This window comes from Harpia harpyja, chromosome 3 (assembly GCF_026419915.1).
Source record: "Harpia harpyja isolate bHarHar1 chromosome 3, bHarHar1 primary haplotype, whole genome shotgun sequence".
NCBI lineage: Eukaryota > Metazoa > Chordata > Aves > Accipitriformes > Accipitridae > Harpia > Harpia harpyja.
In genome coordinates, this window is record NC_068942.1 from 1,140,117 (window position 1) to 1,165,499 (window position 25,383).

The 25,383-nt window shown below is 43.6% G+C and overlaps 1 protein-coding gene across 8 annotated transcripts in view; it reads left to right on the top strand.

Moving 5' to 3' along the window:
* Positions 1–12,720: 12,720 nt before the first annotated feature.
* Positions 12,721–25,383, top strand: part of ECHDC1 (ethylmalonyl-CoA decarboxylase 1) — a 40,766-nt gene continuing 28,103 nt past the window's right edge. For 2 of the 8 annotated variants that reach the window (XR_008234242.1, XM_052781136.1), the window contains exons 1-3: positions 12,721–12,844; positions 15,547–15,684; positions 20,197–20,418. Coding sequence is in view for 6 of the 8 variants with exons in the window: in XM_052781136.1 (XP_052637096.1) it covers positions 15,666–15,684; positions 20,197–20,418 (241 nt within the window). In the remaining 2 variants the exon portion in view is untranslated. Of the gene's footprint in view, positions 12,845–12,886; positions 12,912–13,261; positions 13,287–14,630; positions 15,274–15,546; positions 15,685–20,196; positions 20,419–21,576; positions 25,352–25,383 lie in introns of those variants that run through there. The other 6 variants (XM_052781139.1, XM_052781138.1, XM_052781137.1 and 3 more) reach the window with 6 other exon arrangements.

The window sequence follows — 25,383 nt, forward strand, 5'->3', positions numbered from 1 at the left end:
CAGGCCAAACTAAAATGCATATTGATTGCTGTGTTGCCTTCCCTGGAGTTGTATCAAGTCCTCTGTCCTGCTGTAAACATTGGGTTTCTCCATTTGTCTAATCTTACAGGGAATTTGAATTGGCTTATTGTTGTAGGAAAACTGTATTCCCGTTTTGTTTTGTTAAAGTATCGCTCAGTTACTTTGGGAGTGCATGTAACTACTATTAATGATGAATAACTTTGTTTAATCTGGAAGAAATGCTGAGACAATCGGCAGCTCCTCCATTATTTGTTTTAAAGCAAACCCAGTGATTGTCCCAGGTTATCCCAGGTAGCAGCAGGAGCACCAGAGCTTGCAGCCTCTGCTTCTGGCCTCCGGGAGCTGGGGGCAGCCGCGCTGCAAGCTCTCCCCCCGTCTGCCATGGCTGCAGCAACTCTTGCTGGGAAAGGAAGGGGCAATTCCACCCCTGTGCTGGGGCAAACGTAGGCTGAGTCTGAGACGGGGCCGCATGGTGCGTATTGCTGTGAATCACACTGTTTCTACGACTTCCGAGTCCCTGGGACTAAAAGGAGCCCCTTTTCACATTTTCCTCTAGAAACTCAGTGCAGCACCTGAACCTGAGGCTGAAGGACGTGCTTGGACAATAATTCTGTGTCTGCTCTCAGCATCCACCCTTAACTCCAAAGAGAGGTCTCAGACTAGGGTGGTCCTGCTGCTAAAACTATCATTTATATTGAGGCAAGGCTATATATAGTAGGTACCTCAAGATTATCAAAATACGCCATTATTTCAAACAGCATGGTGAGGTCAAACTGGACCAATATCATCTGTATACACCCCCCCCCCCCCCCTCTCTCTCTCTCCCTACCTACCTATCTATAACACAGACTGTTTCCTAGTTTCTTCTCCAGCTGGGTCACCATGAAGTCTTACATGCTAGAGAAATTCATCTTGGTTTTCCTGCCCAAGCCTCAGTGAATGGATTATGACCTGTGTCATACAGCCACCCCAGGCAGGATGACACCTGGGCATTGATATACAACACAGACAGTGTTTACCTATCAGCAGAAACCCCACAGCTGCAAAGCTCAAAAAGCATGGCCACAGCAAGGGATCCTTCTGCTTCATGTCAAAAGCGTTGACCGGCCAATATCGTCTTTGCAAATAGATTTGATCGTCTCCCGTCTTGGTGAGGTCAAGTAAGCTGTCTGTGCACAGCATCTCATCCATCTTCTTCCCCTCCTCCTCTTTTCTGTTACTATCCTGACACTTCCCTTCTGTCTTCACTGTATAAACTTGCCATTGTTATTAATTCCTTGCTCCTTGTTCCTTCCTGCCTTGACTTTATAAGGCAAGAACAGAGGAGCAGCCCCCATGGAAAGAAATAAATGTTATTACTACAAGGGGATGAAAACTCCACTGCTCCTGGGTCGTAGGCTCCCACATTGCCATTGTGTTTCTGGGAGAGCCAGAAGAGGCAGCTAAAGTCCTTAAACTGCCCATACCATATGAGCTATAAAACCTGGGAAAGTGTGCCGGGGAGCCCTGAACATCTTGGGCAGATGATCCTGTTATAACAATAAATTTCTTCTGTGAGCTCATTCTGCTTGCAGGTGACAGTTATGCATGCAGTCCTATGATTTAGCGCCAGCCTTATGTGTGTAAATCTGGTGTCAGAGGAAAGCTATATTGACCAGAAATGGTGCTAGTATCTGGCGTATCTGATTGCCTGTGTACGAAAAAGTGGAGGTTTCGCTGATGGGAACTGCTGTAAGGTACATACAGCCCCACTTATCAGACTGACTGGATCCGGAAAGGGATCTCAGAGCACAGGGCAATGCGGATGAAATGTCAAAAAGACATTAGCATACTGGGGATTGGAGAAAGCAAGAAATTTTATATTTACTCTGTTGAAAAAGCTGTTACAATAGCTCAGATGTATGCCTTGGCTATGCTGTGTCATTGTAACAGACATATTATATTATTGTTGAAACTTATTTTATTTTTAAAAAGACAGAAAAGCTGCCAAGAAGGGCTAATGTCTCTATACCTTAGTGAAGCAGGAGATAATACGTGGTGCAGGAATGATCAGAATTACCAGTTTTTGCTAAAGCGGCCTGGGTTATGGCTCCATAGACCTTTATTGTGCAGAAATGCTTGCTGAAGCGGCCCCTTCTTCCTTCTCACCTCGGTGTCTTACTCCTACACTGCACTTCCCTCTTTCGTTGTGGCTGGCACAACTGCTTGTATAGTCATGCAATGAACTAGATCAGAGAACTTATCTGTCTGAAAGTCAACATGCATTTTCTTGGCTGTGCTACTTTTCAGCCAAACCAAACCATCGATTCAGTTCATGATCTGGACACACAAACCCTTGTGCCAACATGATGGAAGAGGCTTGGGTTAGGAATGAGCTCCTAGAGGGAGGCAGGGTACTACAGATAACTGCAGCAGCACTGCTATCAAATGTGGGGAAGCTCTATTAATGCAATGTCTCTAGTCCCTCAGCCACAGTTAGTGGTCACTTCAGGTCAGCACATCAAGAACACAAGTCTGTAGTCCAATCCAACGTGTACTGAGAGGTGTTAATGGGCCCCATTCCTTGGCCTTGCTTCCCTCGCTGCATCATGATTAGCTCTGAAGTTCTTATGCTGTACACAAGTAATGTATTCAGATCCATGTATGTTCAGAGGGTGATGTAATAAGGTAATCTGACAATTTGTGTTCACTTGCTGAAGCACTAAGACTAGCAGCAGCCATCTGGCCAGGTGGGGTCTTACAAAAGCATTTTTATGCGTCAAAATGGAAGCAAAGATAGACAAACCTCCTTCACTGCAGGAGCCAGGAGAAAAACTAATGCCATAATTAAATCAGTTATCAAGAACAGAAGGGGTAGAAGTGGGGCAAAACCACATAAAGTAAATTTCTACTCCAGGCGATCTGGCTCACTCCAAGGCTTCCCCTTCTTTACAGGTTGCCTTGCTGCTGACCCGCTCTCCGAGTGCCAAGCACTGCGAGCGGGAAGCCCTGGAGCCTGTGGGCATTTGTCCCTCTACCAGACTGCACAGCAGCGGCTGCAGGGGCTGCCAGCGAGGATGTCAGCCCGAAAGAAACCTCTCCAAGTGAAAAGCCTTACCTGTAAAATGGGGAAGAAGGTGCTCGGCCACCAGGATTTCCCTGAGCCTACAGCATCCGTTAGAAGTAGGCGAACTCTAATGTGCACTTACCCTTACCTGACTGGTAATGACTTTATTTTCAAGGAATTTTGCTAGTTTAAAATTCCAAACATAAGTCAAATAATTATGTGAGAATAGCCATTTTTATTTTTTTTAAGTTCATTTTTAGTCCTTCTTTAGCAGTCTCAAAAATGTGATCCAAATTATCATAGTGACTCCAAAGAATACAGATAAGAAACAAAATATATGTGTGAAAATCACATTTATTACTAAGATTTTTAGCCCAAAAATAAGTTTTATGGGATTATGCTGTCTGTACATCAGTCACTCCCCTTACAGTTTCTGAATCCTTTGCTTTATGTCAGCCAAGTCCGACAGAGGTCTCCAGGCCTCAAAGCTATTCAGATTCCTGAAAGTTTCATGTAAATCACCTTAGGGGACTCCAATGAATTCCCCTTCAAGGTGAAGTTAAGCAAAACATCCCTCTTTCTGGCAGTAGTCACCCGGCGCACTGGCAGCCAGCCCGCACACATGCTGGGGTGCACTGCCTCTGCCTTGGGGTGCCCTACGGGGAACATTGGGCTGTTGCAAAGGAGATAGAGGAGCCATCGGGCAGGCACAAATCTGTAGGAAAGCACATCGTCTTGTTTTTCTCGCTCACAGAAAAAACTGCCGGGTCAAGTGCCAAAACAGAGTCTCCTGGGCTTGGAGCGCAGGGGGTAATGAGTGTTGGTCATGCTGTGGTCCGTTGTCTTCTCTCACAGCCTTAAATATACATCACAATTTAGTAAATTAAGATGGAATTTCAGTGCTGTTTGAAATGGTACTGATTCCACTTCAAAAGCAATGTGGTAGAGTAGAGGCACGGTAGTATATAAGGGACCTGCGAAGTCCCAGGTTGTTAAGTGGTAGCAGGGCAGGCTAGGAAAAGGAATGAGCTCACATGGCAGCTAATGCAGAGAAAAATTCGGAGAATCACTTCTAGTGTTTTCTAATTTTTATTTGTGGTGTTTGACAAAAAGAATCCTGAAAAAAAGGTCTCTCAAAATAAATGGTGGCTTCCGTTCCTAGGCCAATAAACCTGCCTTTCATCTTCTAGTATGGCAGAGCTTATTTGCATTAATAATTTGTATTGACAAAGGCTTTACAAGTCATAGCAGGACAGATTTTTAATAACCGCACAGAACAAAACTTTCTCTCTTCTGAGAAACCTTTGTGAGAAGCACTGGCTCAGCTCCTGGTTCTGAGTCCAGACCACAGCAGGAGCCCAGTGCCGCTGCGAGGACTCACCAGTCAGCTGCACTGGAGCCCACTGGGAGATGGGATCTGCCAGCTACCACCGCATTTTGGGTGGAACGCTTTTTCCACCTTCCTCTAAAGACCTGTATCGCATGCATTTAAGGCAGCACTTTGGCTTCTCTTCTACGTGGTAAGGATGTGTTGTTGTGGCTGCTTGACAAACGGCTGTGGCGCACCATAGAGCGACAGAGGGAGAGGCTGGAGTGCTGTGGGAGCCACATAAATACACGCTCACACTACTTATGGGGGTCTCTGCCCTTGCTGTGTGACCTGGCACCTGACAGACAGAGCCTGTCCCACGCACCGGATCCTGACAAATTTCCTGGTTCACTTTTTTCCTGGGTGTCCCATCCTCCCTCAATGACATTTAAAGCACAGCAGCTGCTCTGAGGCTCCCAAACAGTTGCAGACAGGTTGGGTGCCAGGTCCCCGGGCAGGTTTTTAACCACCTAGGGCTTGAGATGAGGCTAATTCCCCATGTGCCAAATCTGTAGAAAGATTCATTTCTGTTATTTTCTTTTGCAGGTTTGTTTTTTTTTTTAAGATGTGATTACGCTCCCTACCCATCTCTTCCTGCTTGGATGAGGAGACAGCAAATGGAATACTGCACAGAATGCCAGATTAGAAGCCGCTAAAATATATATGGCCACAAATGTCTGATCACATTTGATGAATAATAATACCCATACCTAGTGTTACAAACCCCTCTCTAAAGGATGTCTGTCTAGCCATCCATCCATCATTCTGCAGAAGGGGAAGGGGAGGTAAGTGGAAAGGCGGGAGGCTTCCCTTGCCAGTGCCCGTTGTCTTCATGGCGTGGGAATGTTTGCTCGGTCTCGGCAGAGACGTTAGCTCAACCCCATGGGCACAGCATCCCCCGCTGCCAGCTCACGTGGCCCCTCTGCCTCCCTGTGAAACTGCACCGAGGCGTGTGCTCAGCACCCTGCCAGCCTGCACGCACGTGGGGCAGCTACCCTCCGAGCTGAGCGACCCAGCCTGCCTGGCTAACAAGTGTGGAGGGACAAGCAACACAAAATCCTAAGCACCTTTGGGAATGATGACGTGGTACCTCATCGCCAGCTTTCTAAGAATAGAAAAACAAATTTGTCTGCATTAAATAAATTATTAATTGTGATTTAGTCACTCGATTCAGCAGTTAAAAGCTTGTAAAATTTGTTTTCTTGGTGTATTACTGGGAAGTACGTGTTGTTTAAGCACCAGAAAGACAGAAAGGCATTCTGTGAAGATTCAGGCTTTTTGTTAATATTTTAAACCCTATTTTATTCACATGTATCTGAAAGGCAATAAAGAGAGATGATAAAATCGATGAAGTGTTCTTTTCATTTCTTTATGCTATTTCTTGTCAGGGTAGGCTGGTCACATTTTCAGATGTACTCCGCAGCAGCATCCTGAAATAAAGCTGTCTGAATGTAGAACCAGATTATGCACAACCAACGCAAGCAGGAGCAGCCCTGCCTCAGGGACACAGATCATAGAAATTTACGCTCAGGCTGACTCCAGCCTGCCGTCCCCTGGTTACCTTTGATAGTCCAGGGATTTTGCACTCCTGTTACTTCAGGCCAGCTGGCAACATGCACATATCTAGATCAACTTAAGTAAAATAAGGTTTGACTGCACTGCTAGCGAAAACATAGCGAGAATGAAAAACTAACTCATGATATTTATATTCCAGTGTTATTCATGTTAGGTGTTATTTTAGGCTTAAATTATTTATTTAAAAAAAAAAACAGTTAATTGAGATTTTGTATGTTGTTTGTCCAGTTGTCATCTGTTGACGGGGGAAGCGTGTCAGCACAGGAAGCATCAGTAACACAACAGGAATCTCGAAAGGTTTATTTTTCTTCCAAATCTCTCTGCATGTGGTTTTAGCTTTGAATTAAACCACAAAAGCAGTAAATTTTGACACTGTAAAAAAAGTGATAGGTTAGAATATTAGACCTGTACAGGATTATGCTTTCAATGGAGGAAAAGTGCAGGGCCTGGTTAATCTTTAAAGGCTTTAGGAACAGTAGATATTAATGATTTTTTTTCTGTGAAAAATTAAAAAATATATACAAACCCAACAATTTACAATATTAAAAAAATACTAACATGTAGGTATAAATGAATTTATTCCTAAATTAACTACTTCAGAGACATGATCACAGCCATTAACAGTTCTTTAATACTATTAAAATATCTAGATTTAATACCATGAAATCTCTGGTGAAAGTCAGAAGTTTCTTTTTATTAATTAACTCTTCTACCATTACAGTATTTTTACATGTATTTTTACATATTTTACATTTTTCTATTTAATGTGGTCTACTACAGGATAAGCTCTAAGCTGCTCAGTTTTCCCATGTAAAGTCCAGTAGCCCCAGTGAAACTGGGGTCATAGGATTCAGCAGGCTGCTCTGCCCCAACCCAGCTAAGAACCTCATTATCCATCTTTTGAAATATTTCAGCTGTAGAAGTGATACACTTATGTAACACATACTTCAGAAAAAGAAAAGCATCTCTGCTTTTAAAGAGGAATGCTCTGCAGCTCCTCCCGCCACTTAATTCTCACAATTTCCTCTTTCTCTGTAAAGTGTGAACTAGAAAAATATTATGAGCAAAAAATAGCGATGACCAGAAAAGACAGAAGAGAAACAATGAAAAGGCAGATGAAAGAAGGGAATAATGCTACCTTAAAAAAGGTACCTAAAAATATTCCAGTTCTGCTCATTTATCAACAATCCTCACATCGCGTCACAGTGTTTTCCATTTCACCCAGAACCGCTTACTGTCTCTTCATGTCAAAACGGGAACTAGAACCATGTATTGAACAAAACCAACGTTGATTTAGCATTTCTGCGACCAGCGACTGTAGGAGCTGAGGCCGGGGAGCTGGCGGGCAGCGTGTCAGCCCCCCACTGGTGCCCGTCCCAGCCGGGAGCTGGGTGCACCCACGGGCGATGGATGCCTCTCTGGCACGGCGGATACATGGGCTTCTCCTCAATGGCTGGATTTCAAGAGATCAGTCCAGAACCAAGGGCTTGCCTCCGCTTTAGCTGTGGAGATCTGGCTGCTCCGCAGATGAAGACCTTGCCATGGATGCGATGATGGGTATCTGTGGCAGTGTGCTCAACCGCCCTTCGTGGAAATGAGGCAACACTGCTGTGAAAAACTGAAATCTTCAGCCAGATCTCTGCATAGTTTCTCGTAGATGGACCTCCTGCATAGGTATCTAGGCATAAAAGTGCCAACATCTACCATGATTTCACGTTACAGCTACTGATAACAACTGGAACTGCTCTTCCAAAATCTCTAATACACTGTGAAGCAAGAAGGAATGAGGTTTGGCAGGCAGAGCGGACCTGATTCAGCCAAGTGCTTACGTGTCACTGAAATCAATGGGACTATTTAGGGGCTTAATTGCTTTGCTGAATCCAGACCAAAGAGACAAAAAGCAAGATGGTTAAGCTGCAAGGCTTGGATATATATATCTTTAGGCTGGAACACTTGGATCCTTTATTAATATTACGATTCTCCCTAGTAATTCATGGTGGTTTAGGAAAGTTTCAAAGGAAACACATGCCTTACTTTCTGGCCCTGATTTAGCAAACATTTTGGTGTCTGTGTAACATTATTCATGCAGATAGTGCCATTTTCTTAAGAACAGAAAGACACGAGTGAAGTGCCACAACAGGCTGTTTTCACAGGTCAGAGCTGTATTTTAGTATCTACAGCATTTAAGCATTCCTACCAAGGTTATACAACTGCTAGAGACATCTGGACCCAATACTGAAATGTTCCCTGTTGCAATCTGTGTGCGCGTGAATATTCCTGTGCCAGAATATTTATTTTAAACTCTCTTTAAAAGAAAGAACAGTAAGTTCAGGGAGTTACAAATTTTTTCGGTTGTTTTTCTTTCACTAGTAAACACACCTCAGGCAAATAAAAATGAAGAATTCCAATACCGATGTTGAAATAATGCTTTTACTCACTGGTTAGTCAGAACCCATACAGAACGGCTGCATTTGCCCTAATTAATGGCCCATTTTCAGGAGAGGCTTTAATTAACAGCTGACATTTTAGCAGCACTACAATGTGCTGTGCAATTATCACCTGGCCTACTTCTGTGCAATTCAAATGCTCTTGCCGAAAAAGGCAGGACGCCTTTTTTTCCTGAAAGTTTTACAGAACAGAGCAGCAACAGAGAACTGAGGAAGAGGGAGGAAACACAGCCGGACCTTCAAAGGGATTTAGGGTGGAGTTTTCCATTACAATTAGCCTGACCCAGCGACTGGCTGCCCCCTCAAAACAGGGGCACCTGCTCATGCATCTCTCGGCTTTGCCTTGGGCCGCGTATTTCTAACACGCTCCCTCTCCTCAAACTGGCAATGCCCTGAGCGCCGCTGGGAACATCAGGAATAATAACACAGCCGAGCCCATTTGCTAGCTCAGTGCCGCTAAACCGCGATGGCCTTCCTCCTACGGTTTCCTCCATCTTCCTTCCGCTGTTTTGCGTCCCTGAGGCTCACCTGGTAGCAAGCCAGGCTGGTTCAGTTCCTTAGCCCTGGAATCAAACCAAAAACTTCTTGTCGTGCTAAAGCAGTCTCCTGCCAGTTCGGTGAGCTCAACCGGCTCAATGCGCAGTCGCCCTCCGTCCTCGCTCCCGGGAAGGAGGAGGAAGAAGTGTGGGACCACCGCCCCGCAGTGGAGATGAGCTGGTGTTTGAAGCTATACTGGAAATTGAGCGGTCTTGTGAAATCCGATCTTATCTTGTGTAGGAAGGTAAACCACACATGAGCACGTTTTTGTACTTTTCCTGCCAGAAAATTAATGTCTAATCAAATGACAGTGCTGGTAAAGTGAAAGGTGGGAGCACATGGCAGGGCCCTGCTGGCCCTTTTGGCTGGACTGATCCCGCTCTTCCAGTGGTGAGCCGTAACCAGACAGAGGACTTTGCAGAGCAAGAACATGCTTTACCCTACCTGTTCAAACTGGTCTATATGGCATGCAATAATTTAAGTAGCTATGAATGTTTAAACACATCAATATTTGCTGGGTCACCGAGGGCGTGAGCAAACACCAAGCTGTGGCCATGCCGAACCTCTCTCCTGCTCTCTGGCCTGGTGAATATTTCATTACGCTATACCAAGTGAAACAGCTTTCGGCATGGGGGCCTGGGCTCCTTTCCCTCAGCTTCCCCAGAATACACCGCAAACCTGCTGATCAGAGCACCTTCCCCGGAGAAACGAGCTGGTTTTCTTGGGCAGAAGAGGGCGTTGAGCCCGGCTGGGTGACACTTCCCATGCTGTGCTACAGAGGCGGGTGTTTCTTTGCCTCTTCTTCCAGCCATGTCTTGGTGGAGCCCGTGGTCAGCTCTGCTGGTTCTCACCGGGTCCACAGGAGGAGACCCTTAAACGACACGGGCAGAGAACATAAAATCAACACGTCGTGGTAGGATGGGTATGAAGCTACCTGGGAAGAGCTGAGCCCTTTGCGGATATGTCCAGTGACTGAATACTGGGTGGGAAACAGCCCCAGTCTCGCATGCTGGTGGGTGTGATGCGTGGGGCGGATGGGCTGACATACGAGTGCCTGATAACACTGAAGTTCCAAGGTCTGCACGGTGACTGCCCTGTCCCCGGGCAGCCCCTGCCTCACGAAATCAACCCAAATTTAACTTGGCATGAGGGGCTGCATTTAGAAAGCTGTGGCAGCTCAGGGGTATTTCAGATATCCGCAGTGGGGACAGGAGAGACAGCTGGGGTGGTAGTCTTGTCAGCTAGCCTGATATAAATCGTCCCTTCCCATGAATCACAGCTGCCAGGCACCAATGGGATTTGGGAGCCTCCAGGGTTAGGCTGTGAAGAGAAACCGAGTGTCATGATTTTGGATCCCGAAATCTAAATTTTAGAAAGATTTCAGAAATTTAGAAATAGAATGCAAGTATCCATGTCTTTTTTTGTGGATCTAGTCTTTGGAGCATACATTAGGCCATCCTTTAGCCTGTTACACTTCCACACAGAGCTGATGATATTTGCCTCCTAAAAATTACGGTTAAGGGACCCTTTATGAACTGACTGTGGGTTTATGTGTCAGTTAGTATCCAATAATTCCCGAGATCTAAGCCCGGATCTGTCATCGTTTTGTTCCATGGCTCTGAAAGCAGGTTGTAAAAATAGCACCAGGGAGCTCTGTATCTATCGGAATTCAATATTTCAGTCTGGCAGCCTTGGATCTGAGAGTAAAGCGCTGCTCTTTTAGCCAGTACACTGTCGCCAGGTTCTGGGTCAGTGAGAGGGAATGGGAACATACTAAATAATTCAGGTGGTGACCTGACTCTCCTAGGGCAGTGCTGCTTTAGCAATGCAAGGAGAAAGTGTTCTTGAAATCAGTGGGATTGTTTGCATGAATAAGAAACTTTGCAGGATTGTGCGTTTTTTTCTTCTGTTTTGCCTTTCTTTTTTTCCTTCTTATGGTACAGTCAAACATGCAGGGACGAGTGTCACCATCCTGCTGGAAGTTACAACCCTTAAGGGGTCTTTAGTGTCTGTTTTCAGAGAGGATCCCATTCATCTCTTCGTTTTCCTACAGTTCTCATTCTGCACTCTGAGTATATCCTATTCTAATCATCACGTCATATATGATACAAGGCAATAAAAACAAAAGTGAAGCAAACTGTTTATGGAACTGGAGGTCAGGTTTGTGCTACTTTCGCTGAGTGCTGCTAGGTGGCAATGTGTTACCTAGAAAACCGTGAGCTTCCAACCACCATCACTCTCCTCTGCTTCAGACCTAGCTGGGACGTGTCTGGGCATTGCTCTGCTCCAGAAGAGGACAAGGCCTTGGAGCAGGACCTGGTGAGAGCTGCTTTACGCACACAGATCTAACTCGGTACTGAGGTTTTCCAGAAACACGTGCAGGACTGAATCCTACTGGAAAAATCTCTCTTCTGTGAACCCAAGAGGAAAAAGAAGAGGCAAGCCCGCCTGTTGCAGTATTTCTGTTTATACTGGGAGCATTGCAATAAGGGAATGAATCCTTCTGTTGTATAAAGATACTGCCACCTGGGACTAGAATATTTCATATTCTCACAGAATTCTCTTAACAATACAAAATTGAAAATATCTGTTCAGAGTGCAAAGATTTTCCTTTTCCAAATGCATGATTAATTGAAATCCTCTACATGTTCAATCATAATATTTAATCAACTAGACCAACTTCAGGGCATTTATATTGACAGTTGGGTTGAAAAACAGCTTTAATAAAGGTGGAGAAGATGTATTGCCGGATACATCCTTCAACCATGCTACAACTGCTTAGAAGTGAGTCATCTTATGTATGTGTATTAACAAGGACATAGTAATAAAGACTGGCTCGTATTTGCATATTGCTTTGAATACCCAAAGTGATCTGCATTGAAACAGGCATTTTTTCCCCTTGATCTGGCTCCTGGCGTGGCAGCACACGTTCTTCCAGGAGGGGAAACCAACAGCCCGGTGAAGGGCAGGGCTGTGCCCGACGGTGCCCTTTTATGCCAGCTGTAAATTTACACAAAATTACAGTTTAAGGATTACCCCCTTGTGACGCGGGGCTAGTTTGCAGCTGGCTTGGCGCTCTGGCCCAGCTGCCGGAGCATGGGTGCAGGAGAGCAGCACCTGAATCTGGGGAGGCGGGTGGCCGGGAGCCTGCTGGGAAGGGCTCGCACTGGGTCTGACAGATAAAATAGATATACGTGAACACGGGGAGGCCACGTCTCTCCCTGCGACGGCACAGACACGGCATTAATGCCTCTCCTCCGGGCAGCGTAACGGCAGGGAGAGCAAGCGGGGCGGCAGGTCGGTCAGCAGCCCCTTCGCTCCAGGCCGAATCCTGCCGGCTGTATCCCGACTCCAGCGGCGAGGTGTTGTTCTGGGATGGCGGAGAAATGAGCGCTTTTAATTACACCGGCTTGGATAGAAACGCTGGGCTCGTTTTTTCACGATGCAGGCCACTGGCGCAGGACACGAAAATAATAATGACCTGCTCGCCTGGTATTTGGCAACCCTGGCGCTCAGAAGCGCCTTCTGCGGCAAAACTGCCTCAACTTCGACTGAGTTTTCGGGTCACCCGTAAGCGACCGTGGCCCGGAGCGAAGGACGCCGCTTCCTCGCCGGCCCCACGGCTGCCTCCGGCTCGCAGGGGCTCGATTTTCTCTTCAATCCCCTTTGCCTCCCCCCGGGGGGCTGCCCCGCCACCCGCTGCTCCCCTCACAGGCCTCACAGGCCTCGGCCCGGCCTTCCCCGGGCCCCGCCGGCCCGGCCCGGCCCGCCGCGGCGGCGGTTCCCGGCGGGGCCGCTTTTCCCGTAGCACCGCCCGACCAGCGACGGGAAGGGGAGCGGCGGGGCCAGGTCAGTGCCCGGCCGCGGGTCTCCGCTTCCCGGCTCGGCCGGCCCGGGCCCGGTCGGCGGCAGGGGGGTAAGGCGGGAGGCGCGGCCCGGCCCGGCCCGGCCCGGTCCGGTCCGGCCCGGTCCGGTCCCCGCGGGGCCGCTGAGGGCTTGGGGGAAAAGCGCGGCGGCCTCGCCGGTGGTGGTTCTGCCTTGAACACGTTAGGTGCTGCGAGCTTCCCGTCGCTTTTGCTCGGCCTCAGCCCAGAGACCTCGGGTCTTATTTGGGGAACAGCCGGTTACAGGCCCTGCTCGGCACGCAGCCCTCCCTTGCCGGTTGATTTAAAATAAGTAATTTTTTTTATTTAAAAAAAAACCCCAAACAACAAAACAGGCCGCTCCAGAGATGCTTGCCTAGGTCAGACCAAGCTACAGTGCACTTGTCAGGACTTTGGCATTGCACAAGGTCAGCAGCAAGAAACCTCTGCTGGGGAAGGAGCTTCCTCCCCTCTCCCGCCCCGGTCTTTGCATTTTTCCCGGGGTGATACCGTGCTTTGGGATGTCTTTGCTTCCCGAAATTTGGGGTGTAGAGCCAAGGGGCCAGGTGACACGCTGCCCTGGGGTGCTTCTGCTAGTTCCCAGCCCGGGTTACAGGGGAGCAGGAGATACATCCCTGAGAACCATGCTGACATGGGGATGCAGTTTTGCTGTCAGCAAGAGCATTTACCGGTGGTGGTAAGGAGAGCAATAGTAAAGAAGAGTGTACTAAGTGGAATTCAGAGTGCTGCTCGACTACAAAACCTTTTACAGTTTTCAAGGCAAATTAATCCTTGGGAAAGTGTCCGTATTTGCAGTTACAGCTAAAATGAATTCATCCTTACTCTTTTTATGGTTTAGGATTTGGTGACTAAAAAGCAAATGGTGAGCTGGTTGTGGTTGTTTCTGCTCCTGTGAAGTAGTACATCTCTTTGTTTTAAAGGTGTCTAAAATACGCCCAGTGGGCAGCGAGCTTTATGTGAACTTAGAAGTGTTTTCTGTCACTGTTATAGAGGGTCCTTTGCTGCCAGAGCCAAAGACAACCCCTTTAGATCAAAGCATTAAAAAATAAAGGGCCTGCATGCTTTTTGCAGAAGGTAACAGATTCTTGCTCTCACCCTCTGCTGTGAAACTCAAGATCTTGTACTCACCATGTGACCAAAATCAAACGTGTTTAGGTAGTGTCATGTGTATTTATGGAAAGACTTCTTTTGTCAGCTGTTTTGCATCCCTGAATGCCATTATTTTTCACTGGACTTGGGTATGTTTCTGTGGGATTTCTTTACTAGCTCTTCAAAATAATTAACGTGATTAAAAGAGAATATAATTGGTTAGGAACAGAGAGACAATTCACATCTAAACCTTAGCCTTCAGGGACCATTAAAAAATACAAAACTAAACAAAGAGCAAATAATTAGGAAAACACATAGCTTGCTATCCCCAGAATTGAGCTGCTCAGAAACAATGAAAAAAACAAGGGGAAAAAAGAGGGGTAGAAGCAGAAAAGAGGTGTAAAATTTAAGCCAGCTTAAAACTGAAACCACAGACAAGGTGTTTTTTTTTTACTTACCATGTTAAAAAGGTTTTTTTCCACAATTTATTTTTATTTCACATGTGCATGATTTGAAGCCATTTCAATTAGTTAATTTGGACATCTTCTCCCTTCTTGTTCTCTCAGCTTCTGGACAGGTAAACATTATTTCTACTGCTGACATCTAGAAACTAGGAGGCCCGAGCTTTTTTTTCTCTTCTCAGTAATAATATAGAGGCTAAAAACCTGTCCTTTATAATACCAGCTACTTCTAAAGCCTGTTTTTAGAGGAGTCATGAAGTTCTTTAAGTATCTTCACACTGAACCAGAGGGACTATTGATCCTACCTAATTTCTCTACAATGTGGGTACCAAAGAGAATGTACTAAAAATTTCAACAGGGTTCAGCAAGTTTGAGAGCCACGGCATCTTGAGAAAGGTGTGAGCTCAAGGCAGCTCCTGTTGAACTTGGTAGGAGCCCCTGCTTTGTGTAGAGATGCTATAGAAGAGGTGCATTTCTCTTCTTAGGGAGGCAGAATTTCCCAAGCTTTGTTTAGTTTCTGTATTTGTAAGTCACACTTTGTCAGTAGCTTTTCTGCTGCTGATCCCTTAGCATGTTTAAGATCTGCTTGCTCTCTTCTTCCCGCTGAAGGAAAGCCAGCTGGAGAGGTGACTGCCCTCAGCTTGCCTCAGCTGGTAATTATGAGAGTGGGAAGAACCTGTCAGGTAAGGTGTTTAAGTTAACCTAACCCACACATCACTGAAGAAAGAAGAGAGATGCGTAAGCGGATGAGGTAGATGAAAGGCTCTCTAACCTTCAGGTGAAGGGTGGTGACAAGCAGCTGGCAACACTGGCCTGTTCAGCCAGTGCTGGGGAGGAAATGCAGGTGAGACACCCGTGCTCTTGTCTTGATTTGCATCCAGGCTGGCCCCCTTTGATCCTGCTGTTTCTGAATTCCCTCTCTCTGGCCAACACTGGGATTTATTTTCTCCTCTCCCCCTCGCCAGTTACCCACCAGCCCATTGCCCCTAGTTCCAGTCAGTTGGTGTTAATGATATTCACTCATTTTCAACCTACTTTTTTTTGTACAGATGGACTATTTTCATGCTTTGGTTATATTTCTCCACTCTCTGCTCTTTCATCTGCTTTCACGTTATAGGGTCAGTTGTGCCAGTCCTCAGCGTTGGGTCACCACTTGCTTTCCATTCATTCGTGAGTCACTGCAGGAACCCGGTGAAGCATCTGACAGTCACGGTCACTGCTCTCTAGTACGGATGAATGCCTTCTACAGTGACTGGTAAGACACATACACAGGGTTGAACTGTGAATCATCATCGTCTTCAGTTCACATCTTCTGTCCCTTTCTCTGTGCCCTGTCTTAGCATTTCTGTGCCTGTCACTGAAATTGCAGCTGCTGGAGGTCTTCATCAAGTCAAGTTCTCCTGTGCTGCTTGACCTGTCAGCTGCCCTTGATGCCTTTGGCAGTGTCACAAAAGTGCCTTTCTAATTGGTTTTTTGTTATGTCATTTGAATGTTTTCTCCTCCCTGAGATTTCTTTTGTGGATTTTGTATGTTGGATCCCTTTATTTCTGCTACACTTTATCTTGGGATACCTTCATCCAAAACCAGAAATTCAGCTGACTTTTTTTGCAGGTGACTCATAAGTCTATATCTGTTCATCACACCTGTCACTTCCTGCCCCACGTGAAAGGGCACGCTTATTTCCCTGATATATTGAAAACACATCCCTGAATCTTTTCTCCCTGTTCTCTTTTGACAATAATTCAGGCACTATCTTTGAGTCGGAATTTTCTCTGCTCATGTATTTTAACTTGCTGATTATTTCTGCATAGCTGCTCTCTAGTGCGGCGTTTCTTGTTTGTGCGTGCAGCTCAAATGCTCATTTGGGCTCCCACCGTCCAGTTCTGTGGTTTGTCTTAGTTCTTCTACCCATCCGGGAAGTTGCTACCTACATCCCTTACCCGTTTCTCTGGCCAGCTATCTATGCTTGCTGGCAGTTGCAACTGGCAACGTTGCTGGAGTTTGCTGTTTGATACAGCGTGTTTTAAGAGAAAACCCGGGGTTGCAACAGAGTACTGGTGAATGGCAAGGGCAAATATGCTTTTTAAAGAGTTTCGTCTTATTAGTTTCCCCAAGAATCTGCTCAGTTAGGGAATATTGGTGCTGGTGTCATCCCTATTATTTTTTTGTTAGCATCGTGAGAGCTGAATTTTAACTAGGCAGTTACCAGAGGCTTTTGGAAGGCCTCTGATACATATGCATACACAAAAATACATATACTGTGTGTGAGTGTCTGAATCTAGATACGTATATTGCTTTTGCATAACATGTGTCATTCCTTTGATACTGAAGTGTTGACATTCGATACGTGTTCATCTTAACCCACAGGCAAGCGTGTTACAAAATCACTCGAGTGCCAAATGGGATTTAAACTGTTGTTTTGGGTAAGAGGTATGGAATGAACAACTATTGATGCCCATACTATTGGCTTATCTCTTAGCTGTCACCAGTGATATGTAAAGCTGTAGCACTTAAAACATTTGAAAGATACTAATTGCCTACAGTGTCCGTTATTCCTATACTGTCAGATTTTTTTCACTGTAAAAACTGTGCATAAACTGTCTGTACTACAGATGTTAATGGGTATAGCATGTCTGACTTTTTAAAATTAGACTAAGACTTCATTTCTGTAAGTGTATCTAAATAGATGTAATCATGTTAAACTGAAAATCTGAAAATTTTAGTGTAATAAATATCTCTTGGCTTGTCCTACAACATTGTGCGGGTTACTGCAACATGTCTCTCTGGCACTGCTTTCACTTACAGTACAAAGAATCAATATCTCAGTCATGCTGTGGACTGCAAGTGCTCCATACTGATTGAAACTTTGGGTGTTGTTTGTCAGAGATCAGCAGAAATCCCTTTAGTTTGAGAGAGCTGTAGCTTAAATATCATGCTTTTCCTGAGTGGTTAGCTTTCTCAGACTGAGCTGTTAAAATAATCTTGTTTTTATTAGAAAAAGTACTGGGCACTGACTGGTACTGTATGAGATGGTTTTAAAGAAAGTAATTCAATGATAATACTTTGCATGAGTCATTAATCATGAGTCATGATCAGCAGGCAGTGATGTCCAATTTGTTTTCTAATCCCGCACTTGCTGATGCTCTTTATTACCATAGTGATAATAATAAAGAGCTGTTAATGCATATAACCACGCAGCTGAAAATGACAGACTTTTTTTTGGTGGAATAAAATTTCCATATCTTAAGTCTGTTTTGCTCTGTACGTTTTTTGACATGAGAAATCTATAAAAGTGATCAAGCAAGTATAATTTGGCAGGGAGTTAGGTTAACAGAACAGACTTTGCCCCTCCAGCCCTGTGCTTTCAAGCCAATCATTGTGGCTGTGGAGAACTAAATCTAGTCTGTCTTCTTATGAGGATTGGGGAGGCTTTGTATTCATTAAAAACTGGGAGCTAATTGTTCAAACTACGCTTTGCAATGAGAGCCTGCACTATCCATGTTTTTAGTGTTTGCTCTCTCCGGAGCAAAGACTAGTAGCTGGATGGAAAGGTTTTTTTGCACGAGTGTATGTTGGGGAATGACTGCTGAGGTTTTAGAGACAATGGAAGGCAGTTTCTCCTCTGAGAGCCTGAATATAAAAAGAATCATTTAGCTGAGAGATATGCTTTGGAAACCTGTTTTCACTCTTAAATAAAATTTTATCAAGAGAAGTGATTTTGAAAGTTCTGAAAAGTGATGGCTGAAATGTTGCAGACAATAGGAGAATGTGCATAGATGGAGAGTGTTGGGGTGCAGCAGCAGTTGGGTGATACTGTTTATGAAGTAATGAATCACGTATTCAATTAGATTTTAATTTGATTAAATTTTAATTAGTTTTATTAGCTTATACTTCAGTGTAGAAAAGTTGATCGTGACAGATTAAAACCTTGAAATTAGTAAGGAACTCAGAAGACGCTTCAAAGTGTCTCACCAGATGTTAAAAAATGATCCCTTTACCTATTCCAACGTATGTGACCTTATAGGCCTTACTGGTTTCTTTGTGTTGCACTTTTGAGATAGTGCTGTATTGGTGGATGCAATGTTGCAGGATGGGTATCAATCTACTGGCATAGGTGGCTCTTCGAAATTGCCTGGTACAATGCACGCTCCTCCACATCCTGTAATGTGGCTGCTGTCCAAACGCCTCTGTTTCAATGAGGATTATACCTGCCCCAACAGAAGCATTTTCTACTTTAGTGTAGGATGGTACAGCCAGAGGCAAGATAAGACTTCACCCGACAGGATTGTTCACTTCTTTCATTATAAACTAATTGTGTGGGGGTTTTTTAATGTGTTTGCTTGTTCATGTGTGTATAATAAATGTTTTAAAAATTTTGAGTCTGTAAACTGTAAGATGCCCTGAACACAGCGTAAAATGTAGCTGTCACCAAGTTCTGTCTCAGTGAGTATGTTTGTGTTCTGGGTTAACCTTAGAAAAAATTTCCAGGAGCTTCTTGCCAATTTTCAAAGAATCTTGTTTCTACCAAATATGATTAAGAAACAAAGATGGTCTTTTCCCAGTTCTCAAAAAAAAAGAGCATCTACCATGTCTTCTGAACAGCTGTATCCGTTAAAAAGGCAGTTGGGGCAAAACTAGGACTAGTCTAGCAAATTGCAAGATTTAAATATAACAGATCTTTTTGCGTGTCCTGTGGGGGTTCTTTTGATTCCCACTCTGAGTGGCTTCTAAGATGACTTCTTTTTCAGATCAGCTGTCTCCAGTTCAGGGTTTACCCCATTTCTTTCAAATCACTTGTAAACCACTTTCTCCAGTAGACTCTTTTCCAAAGTAAATAAAATAAGGCAGAGCTGCAGATCAAGAATAATATTTGATAATGACTTTCTTATTATTTCCTGATACACAGGCATACATTGTCGAGTGGAAATAGTGGAGGAATAAGCCATGGGTATACTGGTACATAGAAATAATTTACCAATATTATGTACCTTTATAAAAGGCAAGTGTGGTGCTCAATACATAATACTGTTGTACTCTTTTCCTCCTTTGGAGTACTGCACAGGTTCTGGTGCTCTGTGTCCAAGTGAGATCAAAGTGCTGCTGGAATGACTGGGAAAAATATATAGCTACCAGGGGCCAAGCAGACTAACTAGTTTTAAGGCGGAGTGTGATCAATGTGTTTAGTGGAATTAGGTGACAGGGAATGGACCTCAATATAGGAATGGTCTTCAGTTCTTAATTTTTGTGTTCCTCAAGTATTTCTGTCGGGAAGGTCTTGCTGTACTAGTTGCTTACAGAAAAGCAGGAGATCCAGATCCTGGAAAGTAGGGGTTTTGATAGGATTTTTCCTCCAACACAGGTGTGGGGTTTGGGTATTTTTTTAGGAGAGAGGATGAGGGAGGGTTTGGAAGATTAGTACAGAGTAAGTTAGTCTAATGGAATACGTAAGGGTCTTAGTACAGTTCTTGAGCCTCTTTCATTTTCTGCATGTGAATACTTTGGGGTAATTTTTGCAAGAAAATATTTTAAAAGATGCTAATTTCTGGCTTAACTACTAAAATCACTTTATAAAACTCCTTCTATTAACTTTGTGGGAGTAGATTCAAACTACTGAATTTTGCAAATACAGTCTGCAGTGATTTCTGTAGACTTTATGATTGCATCACCTTTATATTAGTTTCTGCTGTCCTGCTTCCCTCTCTGTCAGAGGACTGAGGTGTATCTCAAAGGAAGTTTCCTGATTTCCCCCTGCCCCATTTATTTCCAGAAATGGCCATTTCTCTGTGGAAGAACTTACTTCAGACTACAAAGGAAAGGCTACTACAACAAAGAAGGATGACACTGTATAATGGTGCTCATGGCTATGAGGAAGAATTGATAAAGAAGAAACTTCAGCAGTTTGCTGGTGGATCCATCAACCTTTCCAAAGAAGACAATGGCATTGGAATACTTACTTTGAACAACCCAAAGCTGATGAATGCCTTTACAGGTATTAGTTGTTGGGATTGCTGGTTTGTTGTTTTTTTTTTTTCCTCCTTCAGTTACCCATTTTAGCATTTTGCCTAAACAAAATGGAAAGCTATGCCTTACCGTTCCTTAGTTAAAAGAAGAAATGTTTAAGTTTTGTTCAAATGTGCAGCAAATGCCCGCTGTTCTGCATAGTAGTTTTGCCATAAAGGTCATAAGAATATAAGAAATTCTCAAGGACACAAGGAGTGTCTGGCAGAACATGCCTCTTCCCCTTTTTTTTCAGTCAGCACAATTCTGCTACTGTGCTCTTTCTTGTATCTCCTTTCATTTTGTCGCTACTGCTCTGGAACATAAAGGGTATTTTTATGGGGGTGGGAAGATGCCATCTTTGTTTTGTAGGTGGTGTAGAAAGGGTGAGTTTACTTCTTTGTTCTTTACCTAAAGCCTTCCCTGTAACTTGAGCTTCTGTAATTTGGTCTTTTCCAGTCACCCAAACTGACTTCCATTTCTTCTTCATTTGCCTTATGTCTTAAATACCAATGTCTGGTTAATTAAAGATCAGATGAGCTAGGTATTCTCAGCTGTTGCAGATCAGGAATCTATTTAATATGCTTTTATACTGGACAATACTTAGCTATCAAAACCAAGTGTTCTATTTTATTAATTATTTAATTAATAATGTTTTATGAGAGGCTTTTGGTCTCCAAGATAGGTATATTTGCTGTCTCTTCTTAACTGTCGAGAATATCCCGATTTATGCCGTTCTCTTCAAACATAAGTGGCACAGATTCAGAGCCTGCATCTGCCTGAGCTGCAGCTGTGCCTAAGCCTTTACTGTAAGAATGCCTTTATCTCTTAATATTTTGAAATGGCTACGTTTGTGTCATCTTGTTAATTTCTTTTTTGTGGTTCTGTTTTCCTGCCCAGTTCTTACTGTTCCTTTGCTGTCAGCAAATATGTTTGCAACCCACTAGAAAAGCGTAGAGCTGTTTACATGAGGAATGTCAATCTACTCCTTCCACTAATGATTGGAAGGAAAGCTGAAATGAAGAGAACCTAACAGAACAATGGAATTAGTGGTAATGCACCTGGACAGGTCTGCAGTTTCTCTTCTGTTTCCCTTTAAAAGCTCATGTATAAAATCATTGCCTAACTTGAGAAGTTGTAGCTAAAAGACGTTAGCGTGGGGATTGTCCTTCTGAATACCTCCCTGTCAGCATACATGTTATTATACAATCGTAATTACATTGTTGTTTCCTCTTTTTCTACAGATTGGTTTTTATTTTTGACTCAAAATAGAGCTGTGCAAGGTACAGCTTGTAGGCTGTGTGCTCTCAGCTTATTTGTTGTGGAAGTTGAAAGGGGCATGAGAAATGAGATGTAATAGCAAAAGGAGAAAGGACTGATAAAGCCCAGTCTGCTATGGAGATCAGATAGAATGCAAGTCCTATTGCTTAAACTAAACTTTCACAGAAACTTACAACTATGTTCTCTGTCTTCTAGGTGCTTGGCTGAAGGGGCTGGGAACTGATGTGTTGAAGTGCTGAGCAGTTGCAGCTGCTATTTAGGCCACTGGTGGCTGTGCTTTGACTATACGAAGTGCTATATAATGTTGATGTACTGAAATCACATCTCAAGTAGAGCACCAAATTTAGCAGATATTTTCTCTGTTGCTCAGCTAGTGGTCTGTAAAATAATGTCTTCTCTCTTTATAGAATTGCTGTGAAAATAAATTATTAGTGTATGTGAATTAGATGCTCTAGTAGCAAAGAGGAGCTACAAAAACCCCTGAGGAAATTAATAGTTGTGTCTTTGTTGCAGACCCTGATTAGCATGTAGCAAATGAGCCATGGGATCAGGCAGTTCTGTTCTATGGTAGTGTGTGGAGCCCTGTAGAGAGCGGTACTCCATTTTGCTAGGTAATATGCACAAAAATTTGCCCTGGAAAATATTCCTATGGCAGTTCAAGAAATTACTGCTTCTTTCTACTGTGCACCTCTGCTAGAGACTTTTGTTCTTACAGGAGGGAGAGTAGAAGCAAAATCATGCTGGCCCCTTGGCTGCTGTGGCAGATGGCATATTAATTTGTGCTGCTTTTCATTTCATTTTAACATTACCGTCTGTAAACCATAGTTGCTGAGGAACTTGCAAGCACTTGATCCTTTTCCTTTTGTTGTCTGTCAAGTAATACGCTTCAGGAGAAGTATGGAAAGGGATGGGATGTGCAACCCATAAATTGCCCCAGCAAGACCTGGTTGACTTCATCAGCTAGAGCCTGTAAATACCTCCTTCCCCCTGCAAATAAATTCTATTGATTCTGTGTCTCAGAGCTTCTAGATAGTGGCAGATGTGAATTTATATATACGTGTATGCTTCCTTTAGAAAGCTGCAAAACATCATTAAACTGTTGAGAGAAGTCCTATTTGCCAGGCATTTACTTTACACAGCAGCTTTTTATCTCAAAGGAATTATGTTTATTCTAAGCTTGAGCAACTCACGGAACCAAAAGCAGAACAAAATTGTTGGCAAATTGCTAATGGGCAATGTGGAGGTTGTTATGCCTTTTTTCTCTTCTTAATTGGAATCTGATAGCCCCCTGTTTGAAATGGTCTCTTTGGAAACAAATGCTAATAATGTCAGTTTAAGCCTGGTAGAACCAGTTTCAGCAGCCCAAACTCTTGCTGAACTAAAGTTGAATTTAACTTAAAAAAAAAAAAAGGAAGCCAGCCCGCAGGAATTAGATAATAATGGTGATAATTTTATTTTCTAGAATTGACTTTAAAGCATTTATTCTCAGATTATAATTAAGCTGCAAACAAATTATTCCAAGTAGATTTAGTTCTGTGAAGAGCATGAACTTACTGGTATCAAATACTGAAGGACCAAGACTGGCAGAATGAGGATTTGCTTTAGTATTGTGTCCTTATCATTATATAAGACATCATGGACTATATATGTTGGTAAAATAATAGTTCAGTGTTGCCAGTAATGGAAGGGATCCTCTCCCAGGAGGACGGGACAGGCTCTGGCCAGTGTCTCTTGTCCCCTGCTGTTGCATGTAACTGGCTCACATGGTTCCATTTTGTAAACTCCATTTTACAGTTAACTAGATTTTTGGCTCGCAATACTCTGTGGAAAGATGCTTCAGTACCTCACTGTTTTAACTATTAAAAGCACCACAAACAGTGGTTGTGCTGTGTCTTGATTCTGGCAAAGCCTGGATGCCAGCCCAAATACTCTTCTTGTACGAAAACTTGGCAAATATGCAAAAAGTTAAATCCACGGGGTTGATGCACATCTATTTAAACAGCAGCATTTGCAGAAAAGTCGTTGTTGAGTGTACTGTTAGGCTGGGAAAGCATTTCAAGTGATGACCCATGAAAATCTTATCTAGGCCTAGTTCTGCTCTGTATTTTCATTCATGGCTTGGATGATGAAATAGAAGGTGAACTGCTGAAATGGTTAGATGACCCCAAATTGGGAGAGCTTGCAAGAAGATTGTTATTTGGAGCAGAGGAGTGGAATTCAAAGTGATCTTGATTAACTGCTACAAAGAGCTCAAGATCAACAAGGTGAAATTCAATGAAAGCAAATGTAATGTGCAACACAAAAAGCATGACTGAATTATAAATACAGAAGTGAAAGGAACCGGTAAAAGTGCTGGAATTTGTTAGAGGATCATAGTCTGGACCTGACAGTGGAAAAAACCTAACCCAATGTCATTCTGGTATATAATATGTAATGCCCACTTAATTATTGTCCTCCTCAGGAACATTGTCAAAATGTGCTATTTCAGTGGCTCAGACCAAGCCTAAGGTGGAAGTGCTTGACTGAGCATTCACTCGACGTGGTGCTGGGAAGCTTACTCCATAAGGAATGGCAAGGAAAACAAGCAGGAGGGGAAAAAAAAAAAAAATCTCCCATGTCAGGATGGCTGCTAACAGGCAATTTCAGAACAGGAAGAGTTCTGTGCATGCAGGTGTAGGTCAAAAAACCAACACTCTTGACAGAAAAGGAAAGAGCCCTTGAGGGTATTAATCTAAAGCACGTTTATTTCTGAAGAAGGTAGGCCTGTCCATCTAAATTCTTGTCAAAGGAGGGTAAAGCTGAGAGTGTCATCAGCCTGTATGTAGCCTGCTTTCTGAAATTAGTTTCTGTAAATGTTTTCTCTTAAGAGTATAACTGAATGAGAGTTGTAGGCATTCAGAGAGGAAGAGCTTTAAGTTAATGCTTGGTAAGCACAGTTGGTGTGGTAGATGCTTCAGTCTACGATGAGCTCTAGAAACAGGAGTTTGTAGAGTTCCATGTCAGGAAGGGTACTTAAGCGAACATACGAGAATATTATGTTTAAGCTAAAAATAAAAAGCTAGTACTGTACAATCCATATATTTGGAGCCTAGGATATACTTTGTAAAGAGAGCCTTTCTAAAAAGGTACCAGGGAGGGAATCAAAGATGTTTTAGAAAGATTTTTTTTTTTTCCCCCTTCCTTCTTGTCCTTTTAAAAGATAAAAGACACTTTGCTCCTCTTTTCAAATAGATCTTTATTTTCTTTTGGATGGATACTTCTAAATGTCCTTGGCCTCCAGCATAGTCTGCTCTTTAGCCTTTTTTAGGCATCTTTATTAACACTGACTGGTTGTGCCTTGAGCCTACCTTGCACATGATTCTTTTCTGTACTCTGCCAGTTCTTTGGGCAGGGTGAAATGGCAGTAACATCAAAATGACTAGATGGACAGATCTGGATGGATACGTGTAAATTCATGGGTCCTGAATGCACGTAATTGCAAACAAAAATAAATCAGGTAGAGTTTATGCTTGCCTCCTTGCCCTTTTTTTTTTTTTTTTTGACTATAACGCAAATATCTTTCATGCAGAATATCCTTCAGAATTTTGGGAAGAGCATCCTTGAGGAAAAAAAATGTATGTCAGTGTTTGTGAGCGGGATTTAAGGTGATGCCTTCCCTTGTGTTTTTAAGCCCATC